At 42.7% G+C, this 17,711-nt stretch overlaps 1 protein-coding gene across 1 annotated transcript; it reads left to right on the top strand.

The window, feature by feature from the left end:
• The first annotated feature begins 540 nt into the window (after positions 1–540).
• LOC136849513 (serine/arginine repetitive matrix protein 1-like) lies at positions 541–2,352 on the top strand. Its single transcript, XM_067122857.1, has 2 exons — positions 541–769; positions 947–2,352. The coding sequence occupies exons 1-2, from the start codon at positions 541–543 to the stop codon at positions 2,350–2,352; spliced, it is 1,635 nt and encodes a 544-aa protein (XP_066978958.1).
• Positions 2,353–17,711: the final 15,359 nt, after the last annotated feature.

Here is a 17,711-nt window from a genome sequence, read left to right on the forward strand (position 1 = left end):
AAATTTATATTTTTGTACATGCAACTTACCCGTCAGATATATACTTAGCTATAGTCTCCGACGTTCCCGACAGAATTTCAAATCTCGCGGCACACGCGGCAGGTAGGTCAGGTGATCTACCTTTCCCGCCGCTGGGTGGCGGGAATGGGAACCATTCCCGTTTTCTAATCAGATTTTCTCTGTCGCTGGTTCCGGCAACATCTGTTGTTGGTTCCTCCTGCTTTGGATTTCTTTCTCGCTTGCTGAGGATCTTTTTGAACGGATTTTGGTGATGTATTGGATCTTTGGCTTGGCATACGCTATTGTGGACTGTTTTTTGGATTTGTTTAGGATTTTTCTGTCAAGATGTCTGATGTTAATGTCGCACCGGTGTTTCGAGTGTGTGTTAGGCAAGAGTGTAAGGTGAGGTTGCCGAAAGCTTCGGTAGACCCTCACACTGTATGCATGAGGTGTCGGGGGAATGATTGCTCTTTTGACAATAGGTGTAAGGAATGCGAGAATCTGTCTGAGAAGGAATGGAAGGCTTTGAATTCTTATGTGATGAAACTTGAGAAGGATAGAGCTAAGAAGGCTTCCTCTAGAAGCTCTAGTAGGTCTCGCTCTAATGAGCTTGAAGTAGACACTAATAACATTGTAGATTCTCCTAAAACTCTGGTTTCAGCCCCTTCTCCCTTCACCGAACCTGCGGATTCGTCATCAGAAATGGCTGCAATGAAGGCGGAGATCCGTAGGATGCAATCGCAACTGCATGCGATGAAAGAAGAGAAAGGTAAGAGTGATAGTGATTTGTGCAGTGTCCCCAGTGCAGTGGAGGGGGCGTCTGATCGGCTCCGCATTGCTCCTAGGCCTAGACCGCTTCCAAACTCCCAGGACCAGTGGAGGAGGAATGTCGAAAGCCGCAAGGAGGATGTAGAGCATCCCCAACGGTCAGGCGTCCCTTCGGCAGACCCTGTTGATGCGTCCCAGGCTGCCTTGGATCGCCACAGGAAAGGCATCCTAAGGAAGTGTTTTTCTGCTTCTGACTCGTCTTCTCCAAGGCGCAGATGGAGTTCGGCTGAGGAGTCGCGCCCTCTGAAGAGGTCCTGGAAGGCTCCTAGAGGAGACGCCTTAGATTCAAGCCCGGAGCGCTTCCCAGAGGAATCTCCGGTTATCAAGAAGAGAGCCCGAAGATCCCCCTCGTCCTCTCCAGGAGGAGTACAGGAGTCGACCAAGCAGATTTTGGTCGGTCTCCAAGCTCAGTTGTCTGCTCTTGTGGGTTCTCTTTCCAAGGATTCTTCTCGTAGGAAGGACGATTTTCTTCCTATCAAGAGCTCCAGTAAGCGTCCTTCTTCCAGCGAGCGCCCTTCCAGCAGCAAACTCTTTTCTCCGAGTAGGCGCTTTTCTCCTAGTAGGCGCTCTTCTCCCAGCAGGCGCGTTTCTACCAGGCGCTCTTCTTCGGAAGGGAGCGCCTCTCCGTCCAGACGCTCTTCTCGTCACAGACGCTCTTCTCCTCTTGACAGGCGCTCTTCTGGCAAGCGCCTCTCGCATGATAAGCTCCCCCCTCCCAGCAAGCACCTTTCTCCTGCCAGGCGCTCTTCTGGTAATAGGCGCCGCTCTCCTAGCAGGCGCTCTTCGGTGGACAAGAGCCCCTCTCCTGTCAGGTGCCAGTCTGGCAGCAGGCGCCCTACTCCTGGCAGGCGCTCTTTGATGGACAGGAACGCTTCTCCTTTCAAGCTTTCTTCTCCTGATAGGCGCTCCTCTTCCTTCAAGCCTTCTTCTCCGGCTGCTCCTTTGGAGGACGTTTCAGAGGATGAATCCCCCAAAGACGCTGGTATTTCGGACTACAAGAGACTGGCTGCTTTATTGGTTCAGGAGTTTGGAGACTCTCTTAGTCATGCTGCCCCTCCTTCTCTTGGGTCCTTGTGGGCAAGTACCAAGTCGTCGAAACCCTCCTCATTTGTGAAGATGCACCCCACAATTTCTATGAAGAAGGCTTTTAAGGGCTTTGGGGAGTGGATGCAGTCGAAGAAGGAAGCAGGCAAGACTGTTTTCTCTTTTCCTCCTTCTAGACTCTCGGGGAAGTCTGATATTTGGTACGAGACCAAGGAACCGATGGGGTTGGGTCTCCCCTCATTGGCGGATGCTGACTTTTTGTCTCTGGTGGACTCTTCCAGAAGGCTTTCTCTCCTTGCGGCGAAGGCGACTTGGGGAATGTGTGAGCTGGACCATCTCCTCAAGGACCTTTTTCGAGTTATGGAGGTCTTTAATTTTATGGATTGGTCTCTTGGGGCGTTGGCCAGGAGGATGCAGGACCCAGAATTCCTTAGCATGGATGAATTTGTCAGCGTTTTGTCTTGTTTAGACAAGCAGTGAGGGACGGATCTTCCGAAGTTGCTGCCTTGTTTGGAGCTGGAATTCTTAAGAAAAGATCAGTTTTCAGCTCCTTCCTCACTAAAGCTGTCTCTCCTCTCCAGAGGTCCTCTCTGTTGTTTGCTCTGCTGTCGTCCCATCTTTTTCCCCAGGAGACTGTTAAGGAGATTTCTCGCTCCTTATCGGAGAAGGCTACCCAGGATCTTCTGGCTCAGTCTTCCAAGAGGATGAGACCTGCTGTTCCTTTTCCTAAGAAGAGAAGGTACCCTTTCAGGAGCCCTTTCGAGGGGGCCCTTCTTCAAGAGCCTCTTTCCGGAGTCGAAGACCAGAGAGAAGAGGAAGGTCTTCAGCTCGTCCAGCAAAGAAGTCAAAGTGATATTCATGTCCTCCAGACAACAGTAGGTGCCAGACTGCTGAGATTTGCCGAAGTCTGGGCACAGAGAGGGGCGGACGACTGGTCCCTCTCTATTTTAAAGAAAGGATATCTCATCCCCTTCAGGGAGAGACCTCCCTTGACAACAACTCCAAGGGAGTTATCAGCCAAGTACAAGGATCCTGTCCGGAGCCAGGCCCTTCTTCAAGCAGTAGAACAGATGCTGGAGAAGGAAGAAGGAAGCCATAGAACCAGTTCAAGAGCTCCATTTCCCAGGTTTTTACAATCGGCTGTTTCTGGTGCCGAAATCTTCGGGGGGCAGGAGGCCGGTACTGGATGTAAGCGCCCTGAACTTCTTCGTTATCAGGACGAAGTTCACAATGGAGACGACCTCTTCGGTTCTGTCTGCTCTTCGTCTAGGGGATTGGATGGTGTCCCTGGACCTTCAAGACGCATATTTCCACGTACCCATTCATCCCTCTTCAAGGAAATACCTAAGGTTCGTGGTTCAGGGAAGAGTGTTCCGGTTCAGGGCCCTGTGCTTCGGACTTTCGACGGCCCCCCAAGTGTTCACGGGCATTTTGAGGAATGTAGCACACTGGCTACATCTAGAGGGAGTAAGGATCTCTCTATATCTAGACGACTGGCTGATTCGAGCACAATCGAAGGAACTTTGTCTGGAGTATTTGTCTATCACACTAAATTTGACCCAGTCCCTAGGACTGTTAGTAAACCTCGAGAAGTCCCAGGTGATTCCGCAGCAGAGCATTGTCTACCTGGGGATTCGGATGGATTCTCTGGATTTTCAAGCGTTTCCATCCCGAGAAAGAAGAGATCGCTGCTTAGAGAAGGTGACTGCCTTCCTAGAGAAAGAACATTGTTCCGCGAGGGAATGGATGAGTCTGCTGGGGACCCTTTCCTCTCTGGAACAGTTCGTTTCCTTAGGAAGACTTCACCTAAGACCCCTTCAATTCTACCTGAAGGAGAATTGGAATCAGAAGTCTCAGGATTTGTCAGCGTCATTCCAGATTTCGGACAGGGTAAAGGAGGATCTCCGTTGGTGGTTGGACCCTCAGAAATTAAACCGAGGATTGCCTCTTCAGTTGCCGAGCCCTCACCTAGTGTTGTTTTCAGACGCCTCAGAGTCGGGATGGGGAGCAACACTGGGCTCGAGAGAAGTGTCAGGCACCTGGAAGGGGGAACAGGTGACCTGGCACATCAACAAGAAGGAACTTTCCGCGGTGCATCTAGCCCTCATCCATTTCGGGCCTCTGGTCACAGGATCAGTAATACAGGTAAACTCGGACAACACTACAGCCCTGGCTTACATCAGGAAACAGGGAGGAACACATTCCTTCTCCCTTTACGAAACAGCAAGGACGTTGTTTTTGTGGCCGGAGGAGAGGAAGATCAGACTCCTCACTAGGTTCATGCAAGGGGAAAGGAATGTGAGGGCGGATCTGTTAAGCAGAAAAGATCAAGTCCTACCCACGGAGTGGACTCTCCATTCTGAGGTTTGCAAGAAGCTGTGGAGCCTTTGGGGAAGGCCGAATATAGACCTCTCTGCGACTCATTGGAACGCAAGACTGGAGAACTACTGCTCTCCGATCTCAGACCCGAGGGCAGTTGCTATAGACGGTCTTCTCTTGGAGTGGTCCGGAATAGACGGATATGCTTTTCCCCCATTCAAAATCTTGGGGGAAGTATTAAGAAAGTTCGCTTCTTCAGAAGGCACAAAACTGACCCTGATCGCCCTGTTTTGGCCAGCTCAAGATTGGTTCACAGAGGTACTGGAATGGATGATGGATTTTCCCAGATCGCTTCCACACAGGAGCGATCTTCTCAGACAGCCCCACTTCGATAGATTCCACAAGAATCTCCCCGCTGTCAATCTGACTGCCTTCAGACTATCGAAGGACTGGTCAGAGCGAAGGGATTTTCACACAAGGCTGCAAAGGCTATTGCCAGAGCCAGAAGAACCTCTACCCTGCGCGTCTACCAATCGAAGTGGGAGGTTTTTAGAAGATGGAGCAAGGCTCAGAAGATATCCTCTTCCAATACCTCTGTGACAGACATCGCTGATTTCCTGCTTTACTTGAGGGAGCAGTGCAACCTCGCTGTTCCTACGATCAAAGGATACAGAAGTATGCTGGCTTCAGTATTCAGACACAGAGGTCTGAATATTTCGGAAGACAGAGACCTTCACGACCTAATTAGGTCTTTCGAAACGTCTAAGACCAAGACCTCAAAGCCTCCCAGTTGGAATTTAGACGTTGTTCTAAAGTTTTTAATGTCCAAGAAATTTGAACCTCCCCAAAAAGCTTCCTTCAGGGATCTGACCAGGAAGTCACTGTTTCTCTTTGCTCTGGCTTCTGCTAAGAGAGTAAGCGAGTTGCAGGCTTTGGAAGGTAGGGTTGGGTTTAAGAAAGACTCAGCTATTTGTTCCTTCAAACCCTTCTTCTTGGCGAAGAATGAAAACCCTTCCAAACCATGGCCAAGAAGCTTTGAGGTGAAAGGTCTTTCGTCAGTGACAGGGCAAGAGTTGGAGAGGACTCTGTGTCCGGTTAGGAGCCTCAAATTCTACCTAGATAAGAAGAAACAGCTGGGAGGTACAGTCGAGAGTCTCTGGTGCTCAGTCAGGGATCCTAGTAGATCCATCTCGAAGAACGCTCAAGCTTTTTTCATTAAGGATGTCATCAGAGAAGCGCATCTGTCTTGTGAGGATGAGCACCTAAAGCTCCTTAGAGTGAAAGCGCATGAGGTGAGAGCCATTGCGACATCATTGGCTTTTCACAAGACGTTGTCTCTCCAGGCTCTTATAGAGGCGACTTACTGGAGATGTAATTCGACTTTTGCATCTCATTATTTGAGGGATGTTAGAGTTACTTATGATAAGTGCTTCTCTCTAGGAGCGTACGTATCTTCGGATTCGGTGCTGGGACAGGGAGCTGAAACTAATCCTTTATAATTTAGTTATTTTAGTTGATTTTAATGCTTTGTGATGTGTGTTTTAAGGTTGATTGGAAGAGGGTGTTGGAAGTAAAGCCCCCTTTCAATTCGTAACACTAACAAGGTTAGACTTGGTCAGGTGGTCGGGATTGGTTGTTGTACTCCTTGTTGTTTATTGATACCTAAAGCTCTGTCATGTAAGAGGGATAGCCCCCATTGATATGATTCAGGTAAAGGCTCTGTCATGTAAGTGGGTCAGCCCCCATTGACACGATCCATAATAAGGCTCTGTCATGTAAGTCGGTCAGCCCTATTGACACGATCCAGAAGGGCTGTCAGTCATAGGTCGCAACCTCGCTGAAGCTCTTGAGGCAAGCAGACTCATAGACAGTATCCATGAAGTCTTCTGCCCAATCAGGTAAGAACCATGGTTTTTTATATCCTACAACATATGTTGTTTCCTGTTTTTTAGATATTAGCTGTCTCTTACCCTCCTCCAAGGGTGCCAATCAGCTAAGTATATATCTGACGGGTAAGTTGCATGTACAAAAATGATATTTTTATGATAAAATAGTTTTGTACATACTTACCCGGCAGATATATACGATGAATGGCCCTCCCAGCCTCCCCTCAGGAGACAGGTGGAAGAGAAAATCTGATTAGAAAATGGGAATGGTTCCCATTCCCGCCACCCAGCGGCGGGAAAGGTAGATCACCTGACCTACCTGCCGCGTGTGCCGCGAGATTTGAAATTCTGTCGGGAACGTCGGAGACTATAGCTAAGTATATATCTGCCGGGTAAGTATGTACAAAACTTTATTTTATCATAAAAATATCATTTTGAATTGAATGATAAATACAAATTACTGGCTAGAATAGGCTGTTTATTAATTTTTAAGAAATTGCAGTTCACTGAATGCAGCGTGAGTTGGTCCTAGGGTAATGTATTTTGTAGGCTATATGCTAATTTTCATTACTTAATAGGAGGGGCAGACTCCCGTACTGTCTGTTCTTTCCACTTTGTGTATATAAAAATTGCACTAAAGTATTATACATTTTGGATTTTAATGATCAGACACTCTCATTTCTGTTTCATTATAATTCTTTTTTCCATCTGATATCTTTATAAATCATGAAAGCTTTGCTTTTTCCTTAGAAAATTGAAAGCCTAGCAAAGAGACCCAGGTATCTGCTTCTGCTTCTGTAATGGCAATGTTACAGTGTTTGTTATAAGTGATTTGCTATACTTGCTCACCTCATCGGAGGGCATGGCAAGATTGCAAGACTTCAAATAGTAACCCTAAAGCAATGAAAGGTAAGGTGAATGACTTCTGTGCCTTGAAGGCCTGCTAGTATGATCTTTGCTCATCATAACCTTACATCCATTTTCATGATGAGTGGTTCTGTAACCCAACTGGTGTACATCCCATGCATTCTCAGTTCATTTGAAACTAGCATGAATATGAAAGCAACAAGACTTCAACATTTTATAAATTTGTTATTCCCGTATAACATTACATATTGCATTGTTGCCCACAACAAAGTCATTGGGTTTGGCACAGAACTATATTAAGGTCCTCTAAAAAAATATTTATTCTCTCCCTATTCCCTTGGTAACCTTGTTTTTCTTTCTCATGCACTGTCCTCTACACCTTCACCTAACATTCATCCTGCCTCACTCTACAGAGGAAATCTATGCATGTACTTCATCTTCATCTCAAACTTTTGTAATTCCAGCTTCCTAATTTTTATTTTGTATTTTCCCTTGGTACTATGTGTTCTCCATTTTGATATTATGTTTACATCAGTTGATTTTATTACACAACTGAATATTCAAAATGCATGTTGATTCTTTCCTCATCCAAGATACTCTACACATCAGCATTGTTCGTCTACATACAGCATGCACTGTTAGTTAGTTATAAATTTATTTAACCAGACCTCTGAACCCTTTTAGGGTTCTTCTCAGGCTGGATAAAAAAGGCGGGGGTGAAAGAATTAAGTAATTAAATAAATAAATAAATAATAAAAAAGGGGAAGAAATTAAAATAACATAAAAAATCAAGGGAAAAAAGGAGGGGGAAGAAATTATATTTTATTTATTAATTTAATTTTAAGAAGAGAATTATATTATTAATTGAAAAGTTATTACCTTCAGCTAGAATATCCTTTATTGATTTGTTTTGTAAATAAATATTTCTTTCATGTTGCCTTCTGGGACAGTCAATCAAGATATGTTTGATTGGTATTGGGATGTTACATCTTTCACAAGTTATTGGATTTGTGTGTGGAGTTGACATCAGATGACCATGTGTGAGTCTGGAATGTCCTATTCTGAGTCTTGTTAAAATTACTCCATTAATTCTTTGGTAGAAGAATGCTGCTTTTTAACTTCGTTCTTAATTTGTCTAGTTTGTTTTGAGAGGGTGCATTTGACCAATCATTTTGCCAATCCCTATAAATTAAAGGTTTAACTGATGCTAGCCAGTCTGATATGGGGGCTTTCATAGTAGTTGGGGGATTGTACAAGCCAATTTAGCAACTTTATCTGCTTCCTCATTACCCTCAATGCCTACATGGGCTGGGATCCAACAAATATGAACTTGAAGGCCATTTGTAATTAATTGATGAATTTCTTGTTGGATATTTTGGACAAGGTGATTATTTGCTTTAAATGATCCTATTGGTTCAATTGCACTTCTTGAGTCGCTCAATATGAGTGCTGAAGGAATTCATTTTTTTTATATAATGTGGAGAGCCAATTGTATGGCTGTTAATTCAGCTGTAAATACTGATGATATTAGAGGAAGACCCATTTTGGATAGTTTCACCACTTGAATAGGCTGATGAGCCCACTCCAGCTTTATTTCTGGATCCATCTGTATAGATTATGAAGGGATTACCCTTCCGCCTTGTGTGTTTCATGGCATGTTGATGGTACATTTCTGTGTTGAACATATATTTTTTTGAAAGATATGATAGATATGTGCATATTTTTGCCCTTTTTAGTGTCCATGGTGTGATCTGATTTATTTCTTGGGTAAATTTGGGTATCATGTTATGTAAATTCAATAGATGATTAGTTTTTTTAGTAAATGAGTTTTGATTTGGGTTATTATTTGTATTTTGATTATTGAGAAATTTATTTAATACAGATGTGCCTGCTTGAAGGGATAAGCCTCTTCTTAAAGTAATTAGATCTCTGTAATAATTTAGAGGCAGCTGGCCTGCTTTTGCTATAATAGAGACAGTTGGAGATGAGCAGAGGGCTCTTGTACATATACACGCTCCCTCATGATGTAAAGCATCTAGAGATTTTAGAGTTGCTTTTGAGGCAGTTGAATAAATTGGACAGCTATAATTTATAATTGATAGTACTGTTGCATTGTACAACATAACATTGTATCTCGTCCTTCTCGTCCTGCACCCCATTTGGTGTGAGAGATTTTCTATAATAATGTAAGGGCTTTAGATCCTTTGGCTTTGATATATTTGATATGATCTTTCCCATTTAAATGTTGATCAGAAATTATACCCAAATATTTTTAACACTATTGCACATGTTTATATCTTCATTATAAAGATATAACTTAATGGTTTGTTGTTTCAACCATCTTTTGTCTTTGTAGAAGACAATGCCATTTGTTTTATTTATCGACAACTTGAAACCTCCTGAGTTAGTCCAAGTGGTTATATTATTTGTTGCTATATTAAGTATTCTTTGAGTATGTCTCAGAGAATAACTTGAATAATATATTACAAAATCATCCACGTACAAACTATTTTGTACACCCTCAGGCAGGTTCACAGTAGTATCATCTATTGCCAGGGCAAATAGGATGCAGCTCAAAACACTGCCTTGTGGGATACCCTCCTCTTGTATGTAGGAATTTGAATATGTATTTTCTATGTGTACTTGAAATGTACGATTTGTTAACAAATTGTTGATAAATATTGGAAGGTGACCTCAAATATCGGATTTGTGGAGTTTGTGCATAATATTGTACCTCCATGTGGTATCATATGCTTTTTCTATATCAAAGAAAATAGGCACTGTCAGCTTTTTCTTTTCAAATCCTTTTTTAATATCTTCTAAATGAGTTAATGGGTCTAGTGTAGATCTACCAGCTACTGTATTGATCTCAATTGGGTAGGTGATAAAATTGAGTTTTCGTTATAACACTTGTTAATCTCAAACTAACCATTTTGTCCAACAGTTTGCAAAAGCCACTTGTTAGAGATATTGGCCTATAATTAGTGGGGTTGTTAGGGTCTTTTCCTGGTTTACTGATGGGTATGATTATTGCATGTCTCCACGTAGTTGGGAAGACATGCGTTAGCCATATGTTATTATATAATTTTAATAATGATTCTTTAGCTAGTGTAGGTAAATTTTGGATCATTTCAAAAGAAATCATATCATGACCCGGAGCTGATGATCGATATGATTTTAGGGCAAAATTAAGCTCACTCATATTGAATTCTTGATTATAATCAAGGTCCTCATCAGTTTCAAAATTAAGTGTATGATTCATTTTTTGTGTTCTAATTCTTTTGAAGTGTTCATCTAAATTAGGATAAGGGCTAATATCTTCTATATCTTTGGCTAATGTATTTGAAATAGCTTGTAGGTTATGATTTAGTTTGCCATTATATTGTATTGGGCTTCTAGGTAGTCTTGTACGTTTACCATTGATTTTATGAATTTTGTGCTATATTTCCTTAATTGAAGTATTTGGTGACAACTCTGAAATATAATTTTTCCACAATTGAGCTTTTTCAAATATTATTGTTTTTTGAAACTTTGCATTATATTTATTGTAAAGTGGTTTATTGTGATCAATAGTTTTATTTATAACTATTATCTTGTTTAGTTTGTTTATGTTAAAAGGGCCTTTATTAAGGGTGTTTAATCTAGGCTGTAGTCTATTCAAATTATGTGCCAGTGTGTTTGGTTTGATTTAAGAGAGATAAATTGTTAGACCACCATGGAACGGTGCATATATTAGGAGTTGAAGAAGTTTTGGGGATGCATTTATCTGCTGCATTGATTACAAAATTGGAAAATAAATCATTTGTGACATCATGGTTTTGATTTAGTGGAAAGGGAGGCATATTTCTAGTTTGTAAATTATATTTATCCCAGTCAGCTTTCATTAAGTTATATTTTATGGGAAATTATTGTTTTTTGTTGTTCAAATAATTCAAAACAATTGGAAAGTGATCACTTGTGTGTGAATCGTCTAGAACATTCCATTCCAATTTTTCGATTAATTCCAGTGAGCATAATGAAATATCTATTGAAGAGAAAGTTAAATGAGTTTTTGAGAAGTACGTTGGTGAATCACTTTCATTCAAGCAATGTAAATTCTGATCATTTATGCAATTTTCAATGTTTGTGCTGGCCAAGTTACTAGCTGTGTGCTGTCCCTTAATGGATTATGGGCATTAAAGTCACCTACCATCAGTAGGGGCCATTTACAATATTTAGTATTTGTGATAAATCATTAAAGTTTGAGTTAAAATTTGGCTGATTATATAGATTTAGAAGAGATAATTTGATTGTCTGGCATATGCAATTTGATTGCAGTTATTTGATATGACAGTGATATAATATTTACAGGTTCATAAGTTGAATCGCTATAAACATATATAGCTGTTCCTATCTTGCCATCCACTATTGATGAGGGGGGGCACTGTCATTGGGTCTGCTATTAGGCAGGAAGTATTTTCTTAATACAAGCCTATTCAGGTGCTATTCTAAGCTCATGATCTTAGACGGTGACCACTTACATTATTTTCATTACATGAACTTAGAGGACCTTACTAATGTTCAGGGTAGAATTCTTCTAGTTTTCAACGTTTCTATTTAAGTCTTTAATAGCATAAGAATGATGTTTATTTCTCTGTTACTATTTCACCGGGTGACATGGGACCCGATCCAGAAAAAGGATTTTGACAAAGGAAAAATCTATTTCTGGAGAGGGGCCCGTGTCACCCGTGACCCACCCTGTTTTTCATTCTCTCCCTCCCTTGATAAACTTCATTCTAGTGAGGTGGTGCTAACATGGAACGCGGCTAGTGTTGCCTTGTATACAGTCCGCGAGTAGTGCATGGGCTTGTATCGGCACTCTCTCGTTAGGACTTTTGACATTGGGAATCTCTATAGGATAAGGTTCCGTGTTTTTGTAGTTCACCCTTTTCCATACACGACTCCATCTAGTGGAGCTCGCTCTGGGGTAGTAACTCCAGCATTTCATTTAGCTTTCTCTGGTATCTAGCAACGGAATTACCTAGAAATAAGTGCTGAATGGACTATTTCACCGGGTGACACGGGACCCCTCTCCAGAAATAGATTTTTCCTTTGTCAAAATCCTTTTTATAGTTTCTAAAGCTATTTGGAGTTGTGCCAGTATGCTGCAGACATATGCAAATAGGCTTGTGTTCCTTTAGTATTCTCTGGATTTCACCTAGCCAAAGCCAAGTAGAAAGTCCATTCATGTTCCATTGAATTATTTTATTGGTCATTGTTTGGTGGAAGGAGTTAAATTTTGTAAGTTAATTGCTGATTTAGCTATATCCCATAACATTTCAAGGGAGTTTGTGTTACTTTGTGGTTTCTTTGTAACTTTATTTGATTGCGGAATATTTGATGCATTGACTGGTTCTTCATATTTCCTTACTAGCAAATCTATTTGAGTTTTGATCGTGTTTCTTCTAAGTTTTAAGGATTCCAAGCATAATTCGCCATCTTGATGGAGTGTTAAAGGGCATTTTCGGAACATAGTAAAGTTATTTATGAAATTTCGGGTTACATTTTCATTTTTTGTTAGGTAAACGATTGTATGTTATGATGAAACATGTTCCGAGTGTTGAAGGAATGATTCTGATCTGTGTCCCAATTATGTTTCCATTATTGGATGTTGAAATATTTTTGTTGGGAATTTCTGTTGTAGGTACATAGGATCCGATATGCTGGTATAAGATTTTGGTTTGAATTTTTAGATTTATTATTATTATAATTCTTTGATCTTGTTGAGAGTTGATTTGATGAATTTCTGGATCATTGATTCCTCTCACCTTCAGTACGAGTTTGGCTTCGTTAACGGGCATACCAGTTCTGTCCATTAACATTTGTAATTCTGTATAATATTGATAAAATATAGTCTTTAGATTTTGCATGATGATTCAATTTGCAGTTTGTTGTTTGATCTTCAGGACATACAGCACATATAGCATTATTTCTGGGTCGACCTGTGTCAGCCAGTGAAAATTGCACTCACTTTCCAGGACAACCCCACTGGAGTCGGAGTGGTCTCTAGACAAGAAGTCATTCGCGTGGATTTGTCTTCAGGTACCGGGTCTCCAGGTAGACCTGTTTGCCACAGAGAGCAACCACAAACTTCCCTGTTACGTAGCTCCCAATCTGGACCCTCTGGCTTATTCCACAGATGCAATGACAATCGATTGGAACAGGTGGCAAAGGATCTATCTATCTGTTTCCCCTGGTAAATTTGCTGATGAAAGTTTTGCACAAGCTGAGATCATTCAGAGGCCGAGTAGCACTGGTGGCACCCAACTGGCCAAAAAGCAGTAGGTTTCCTTTACTTCTAGAGTTGAAGCTCACTCCCAGACCTATTCCCAACCCACAGTTGACACAAATAGTACAAACTCGGATTGTGTCAGCTTCCTCAAGAATTCTCAGTGCCCTAGCTTTATGAATTTCATGAAATACGCAGCGCTTAAAGACGCCAAAATTGACCCTCTTAATATATTATTCATTGAATCTGATAAAAGAGAATCTACCCTCAGGCAGTATGACTCGGCAGTTAAGAAATTAGCCTTGTTTCTGAGAGAATCAAATGCTCATGAGATGACCACGAACCTAGCAATCTCTTTCTTTAGGTCATTATTCGAGAAGGGTCTGGCTTCTAGTACTGTTACTACAACTAAATCTGCTTTAAAAAGAATATTTTTACATGGTTTTAATATTAATCTTTCAGACTCGTATTTTTCATCTATCCCTAAAGCATGTGCGCGCCTTAGACCAGCAACCCGTCCACACACGGTCTCCTGGTACTTAAATGATGTTCTTAGGTTGGCATCAGACACTGATAATCTTTCATGTTCATACCCGAGTCTGTTAAGGAAAACTCTGTTCTTAGTAAGTCTAGCCTCAGGGGCTAGAATTTCTGAACTGTCTGCTCTTTCTAGAGAATCTAATCATGTTGATTTCTCCCCGTCAGGTGAAGTTCTGTTATCCCCAGATCCTAGTTTTTTAGCAAAGAACGAAGACCCGCAGAATAGGTGGTCTCCTTGGAAGATTGTCCCTCTTCCACAAGATTTATCTCTGTGCCCAGTCAATACTGTACGGGCTTACTTAGATAGGACCTCTAATAGAACTTGGGTCCCCTTTTGTTAGGGAAGGGGCAATATTTCACTCAAAGCCATCAGACAACAAATTCTTTATTTTATTAAGCAAGCAAATCCGGAATCAGTACCTAGGGTCCATGATGTTCTGTGCAGTGGCCACTTCTACTAACTTTTTCATTATATGAATTTTGATGATCTTAAGAAGTATACGGTTGGAAATCACCAAAAGTATTTAAACGCCACTATCTTAAGTCTTTAGAGGCCCTTAAATTTTCCACAGTTGCATGTGGGTAATGGTTCCTCCTGGTCCAACTCAGGTTTAGTTTATATGAATTTAGTCCCTGACCCCCTGTCTCACCAGCTTGCCCTACGCCTACCCTTGGGTCAGTTCTGCCCTTAGCCTAGCCCATTTATTTCCACAAATGCCTCATTGTCATTTATTTTGTTAGCCTTAAGTATCCTAGTTGGATTAATATCATAGTATTCAAAATTTTTATCTGAGTACCTCAAAATTTTACTGTGAATTTCTGAATTTTTACCTGTGTGCCTCTGAATTCTGGTTTTGTGGATAATGTTTGAATTGTCAGTATTAAAACACAGTGAAGTTTTCTTTAAATGTTTTATTTTAGTTCCAGTTGTGTATTCTTTGAGGCGGGCCACCAAGCTTTCCTATAGCTAATTCTCTGTCACTATTTCACTGGCTGACACAGGTCGACCCAGAAAAGGGATTTTGACAAAGGAAAAATCTATTTCTGAGCTCGTCCCTGTGTCAGCCGGTGAAATTCCTATTAAGCACGAATTTTCTAGGTATAGATATTGCTAAACCAGAGAAAAAGCTATCAGGAATGCTAGATTCTACCCCAGATCAGACATCTATTCTGAAATAGACGTCGGTATAAATAAGAGGTAGTATTGTCCTGCAGGACTGCACTCTGAAGACATCAATGACCAGAAGCCGGGCGTGAGGGGCCAATCTGCGCCACACTGCCTGCCCGCCAACCCGAACCCCAGCGTCATCTGTACTCATTCCATTCTAGCATGTATTTCCTTTAGGAGAGGCTTTTTCTTGTGCTGGTTTCGCCCAATTTTCCTTGGAGTTATTGTGTCTTCAAAGCAATTTCCGTTATGAGTTATTACCATCTTCTTGGCGGTTTCTTCTCAGTGAGGCTCTTATTGGCCCATAAGTTGTATTTACAGGGTCATATCGGGCGCTCCCAGCGTTCGCCGCCTCGCCATAGATGACACTTGAAATTTTACCCTTACAGCTTGTTTCACCATGGTTTCTCCTCAGATCGTTTCAATTTATTCATGTTCATAATTCCACTTCAAAAGTTCCTTTTGGAGGTTTATCTGCTGTCGGGCGGTTCTTGGCGTACCTTGATTAGCGTCAAATTTCCTACGGAGAGCTTCTCCCCTGGCCACAGTTCTTCTAGTTAATTCACCAGCTTATACCAGAAGCCTCTCGCTCAGTAAATTCCCTCTCCAAGGTGATGCTTTCTTTTGTCAGTTTCTCTGATTTGTAGTGTAATGGATGACATGGATAATTCAGATTTATTGTGGTCAGACTCAGCGTCCAGGAGCAGCTTTCAGTTGGCTACCTGCCTCCTGTTCTTATAAATAGGTTGGGCTATGCGCAGCACAAGTTCTTATATTTTTGTATATTCGATCCATATGCAGTATCTTATGAATTTATTGGTTAACTTTAAGCGGTACTTATCAGAAATTGGGATCCTAACCTAGCCCTCGCTGTCCCGGTGGGTTAGAGCTATTCAGAGTTAGGCTTTGGCATTGTCTTAGCTCCCATCTCTCCCGACTGGCAAGCCCGAGCGGGGAGGAGGGTGCAAGCTGGTCGAGAGAGTTCCTGTTTGTTGTTCCTCCGCCTTACACGCTCGTTTCAGGTTTGTGAGCATCTAGGCTCCCCATCCTCTCCTCCTCTAATGAGGAGAGAGGAAAAAATAAAGAGGATGCTTCTTTATGCATTGCCCTTCTGCCTATGGGTCGATTGTTAGTTGGACTGCGTTACGGAATTTCTCTACTTCCCACCCCTCTTCCTCTCCTCTCTCTCCTCCCTTTTACTGTCTGGGCTGCACCTTCAGAGGTGAGTTGCGTTGCTTTAGAATAGTGCTATTGTCCTATCCTCCCCTAGTACTTTTGGTGAGTGTCATATGATCTCTACGCGCAGGAAGTCGATCGTCTGTTTCACGACGCCGTGGGGTGAGTCAGATGTGGCGTCCCCGTCCATGAACATAACTCTCAAATTCCACCTTCTAAGTACTGCACTCCTGGCTTTGCCAGTGGTATATCATCTCCTAGCGTGTGGGGACAGTCGGTCTCTTCGATCGTCACCCAGCAGAGACTAGTCTGGTTTGATTGAAGTCACCCACCCTCCTGGCACTCGTTCTGGTATCAGCAGCTCGCCCGATGTTTAGTTGGTTCCTCTCCTCGGTGGAGCGAACCCGATCACGCTTCAAGTTCAAACACTTCCTCGCTGGTTTCCGCTCCGCCGTCCCGGTCCTCCCGTTGCCTTCTTACCTGGCCCACCACTCCAGTGGTTCGGTTTCAGTAGGTTGGCCTTAGTCACACCTAGTTCTCTAGCGCTGTGCTGGAAATGTGGTTACCCCGCCCTCCTGCCCAACAAGTGACGAGCACGGGATCTGGAGGGTCTGCGCCCGGAACACTATGACCAGCAGTGTACTGCTATCTATGTTGTTAACCATTTGCCTGCGGACTCCGGCAGTAATTATACTAAGTTGAGTTTTTCGTTAGAGTTGCATGATCCTAGGTTAAGGTCCTACTCCGATCGAGACTATCTCCGGCGTTCCTTAATTTAGTGTGTGTCCATGTTTTGCTCTGAGTTTGCTCGTCCCGCCAGAATGTCGGCCCGGTCGGTATAATTAATACTTACTGCTGGACTCCGGCAGTAATTATACTAGTTGATTTTACAATTAAGGTTACATGATCTAGGTTAAGGTCCTGCTCCAGTCGAACTATCTCATTGCTCATAATTGCGTGTGTCATGTTTGCTCTGATTGCTCGTCCACGCGGAATGCTCGGCTGGTCGATATAAATTAATTATCTCCATTGCCTGCTATAGTTTGAGTCCTATCTCCGCCGGTTCTGCTCCGGCACGCATGCGTAGTATGTTCATAACCATCTTCCCACTTACAGACGAGTGCGTTGTGAGGCCGGTGCTGCAGTGCTGCACCAAGCCTATGGAGCACGTTGTCTGCCGTTCCCATTCGGGCTGTGCAGTCGGATGAACGACCTCATCGTGTAGCACCAGACGGTTGTAGTTTGCTTAGCTCTTTCACGAATCCAGGAATGATCGGTAAGCCTATAGTTTACCTGGTTGCCTCGCTTGTTTCCGTCGTTATGTTCCTGATATATTGCTTATATATCTCTTCACTGAGCGCTCGGTTATTAAGTCCCTGCTCTCTTCCAGGCCGACCAAGCTTCCCGCAGTGATGCCTTGGGTTCCCTTCGAGCCTGGGTGGCTGGTTTTGGTAGGAATGTTCCGTCGGGGAAGCCATATGTTCTGGATGAGAACATCGAAATCTGCTACCTGTGCCCGGATCTCAGCGGCTGTTTCCATCCAAGTCGTGGCTCTCCTCACATCGACAGATCCGGGTAAAGCCCAGCCTCCCCAGGACGGGGGCACATGCGTGGC

This window comes from Macrobrachium rosenbergii, chromosome 21 (assembly GCF_040412425.1).
Source record: "Macrobrachium rosenbergii isolate ZJJX-2024 chromosome 21, ASM4041242v1, whole genome shotgun sequence".
Classification (NCBI taxonomy): Eukaryota; Metazoa; Arthropoda; class Malacostraca; order Decapoda; family Palaemonidae; genus Macrobrachium; species Macrobrachium rosenbergii.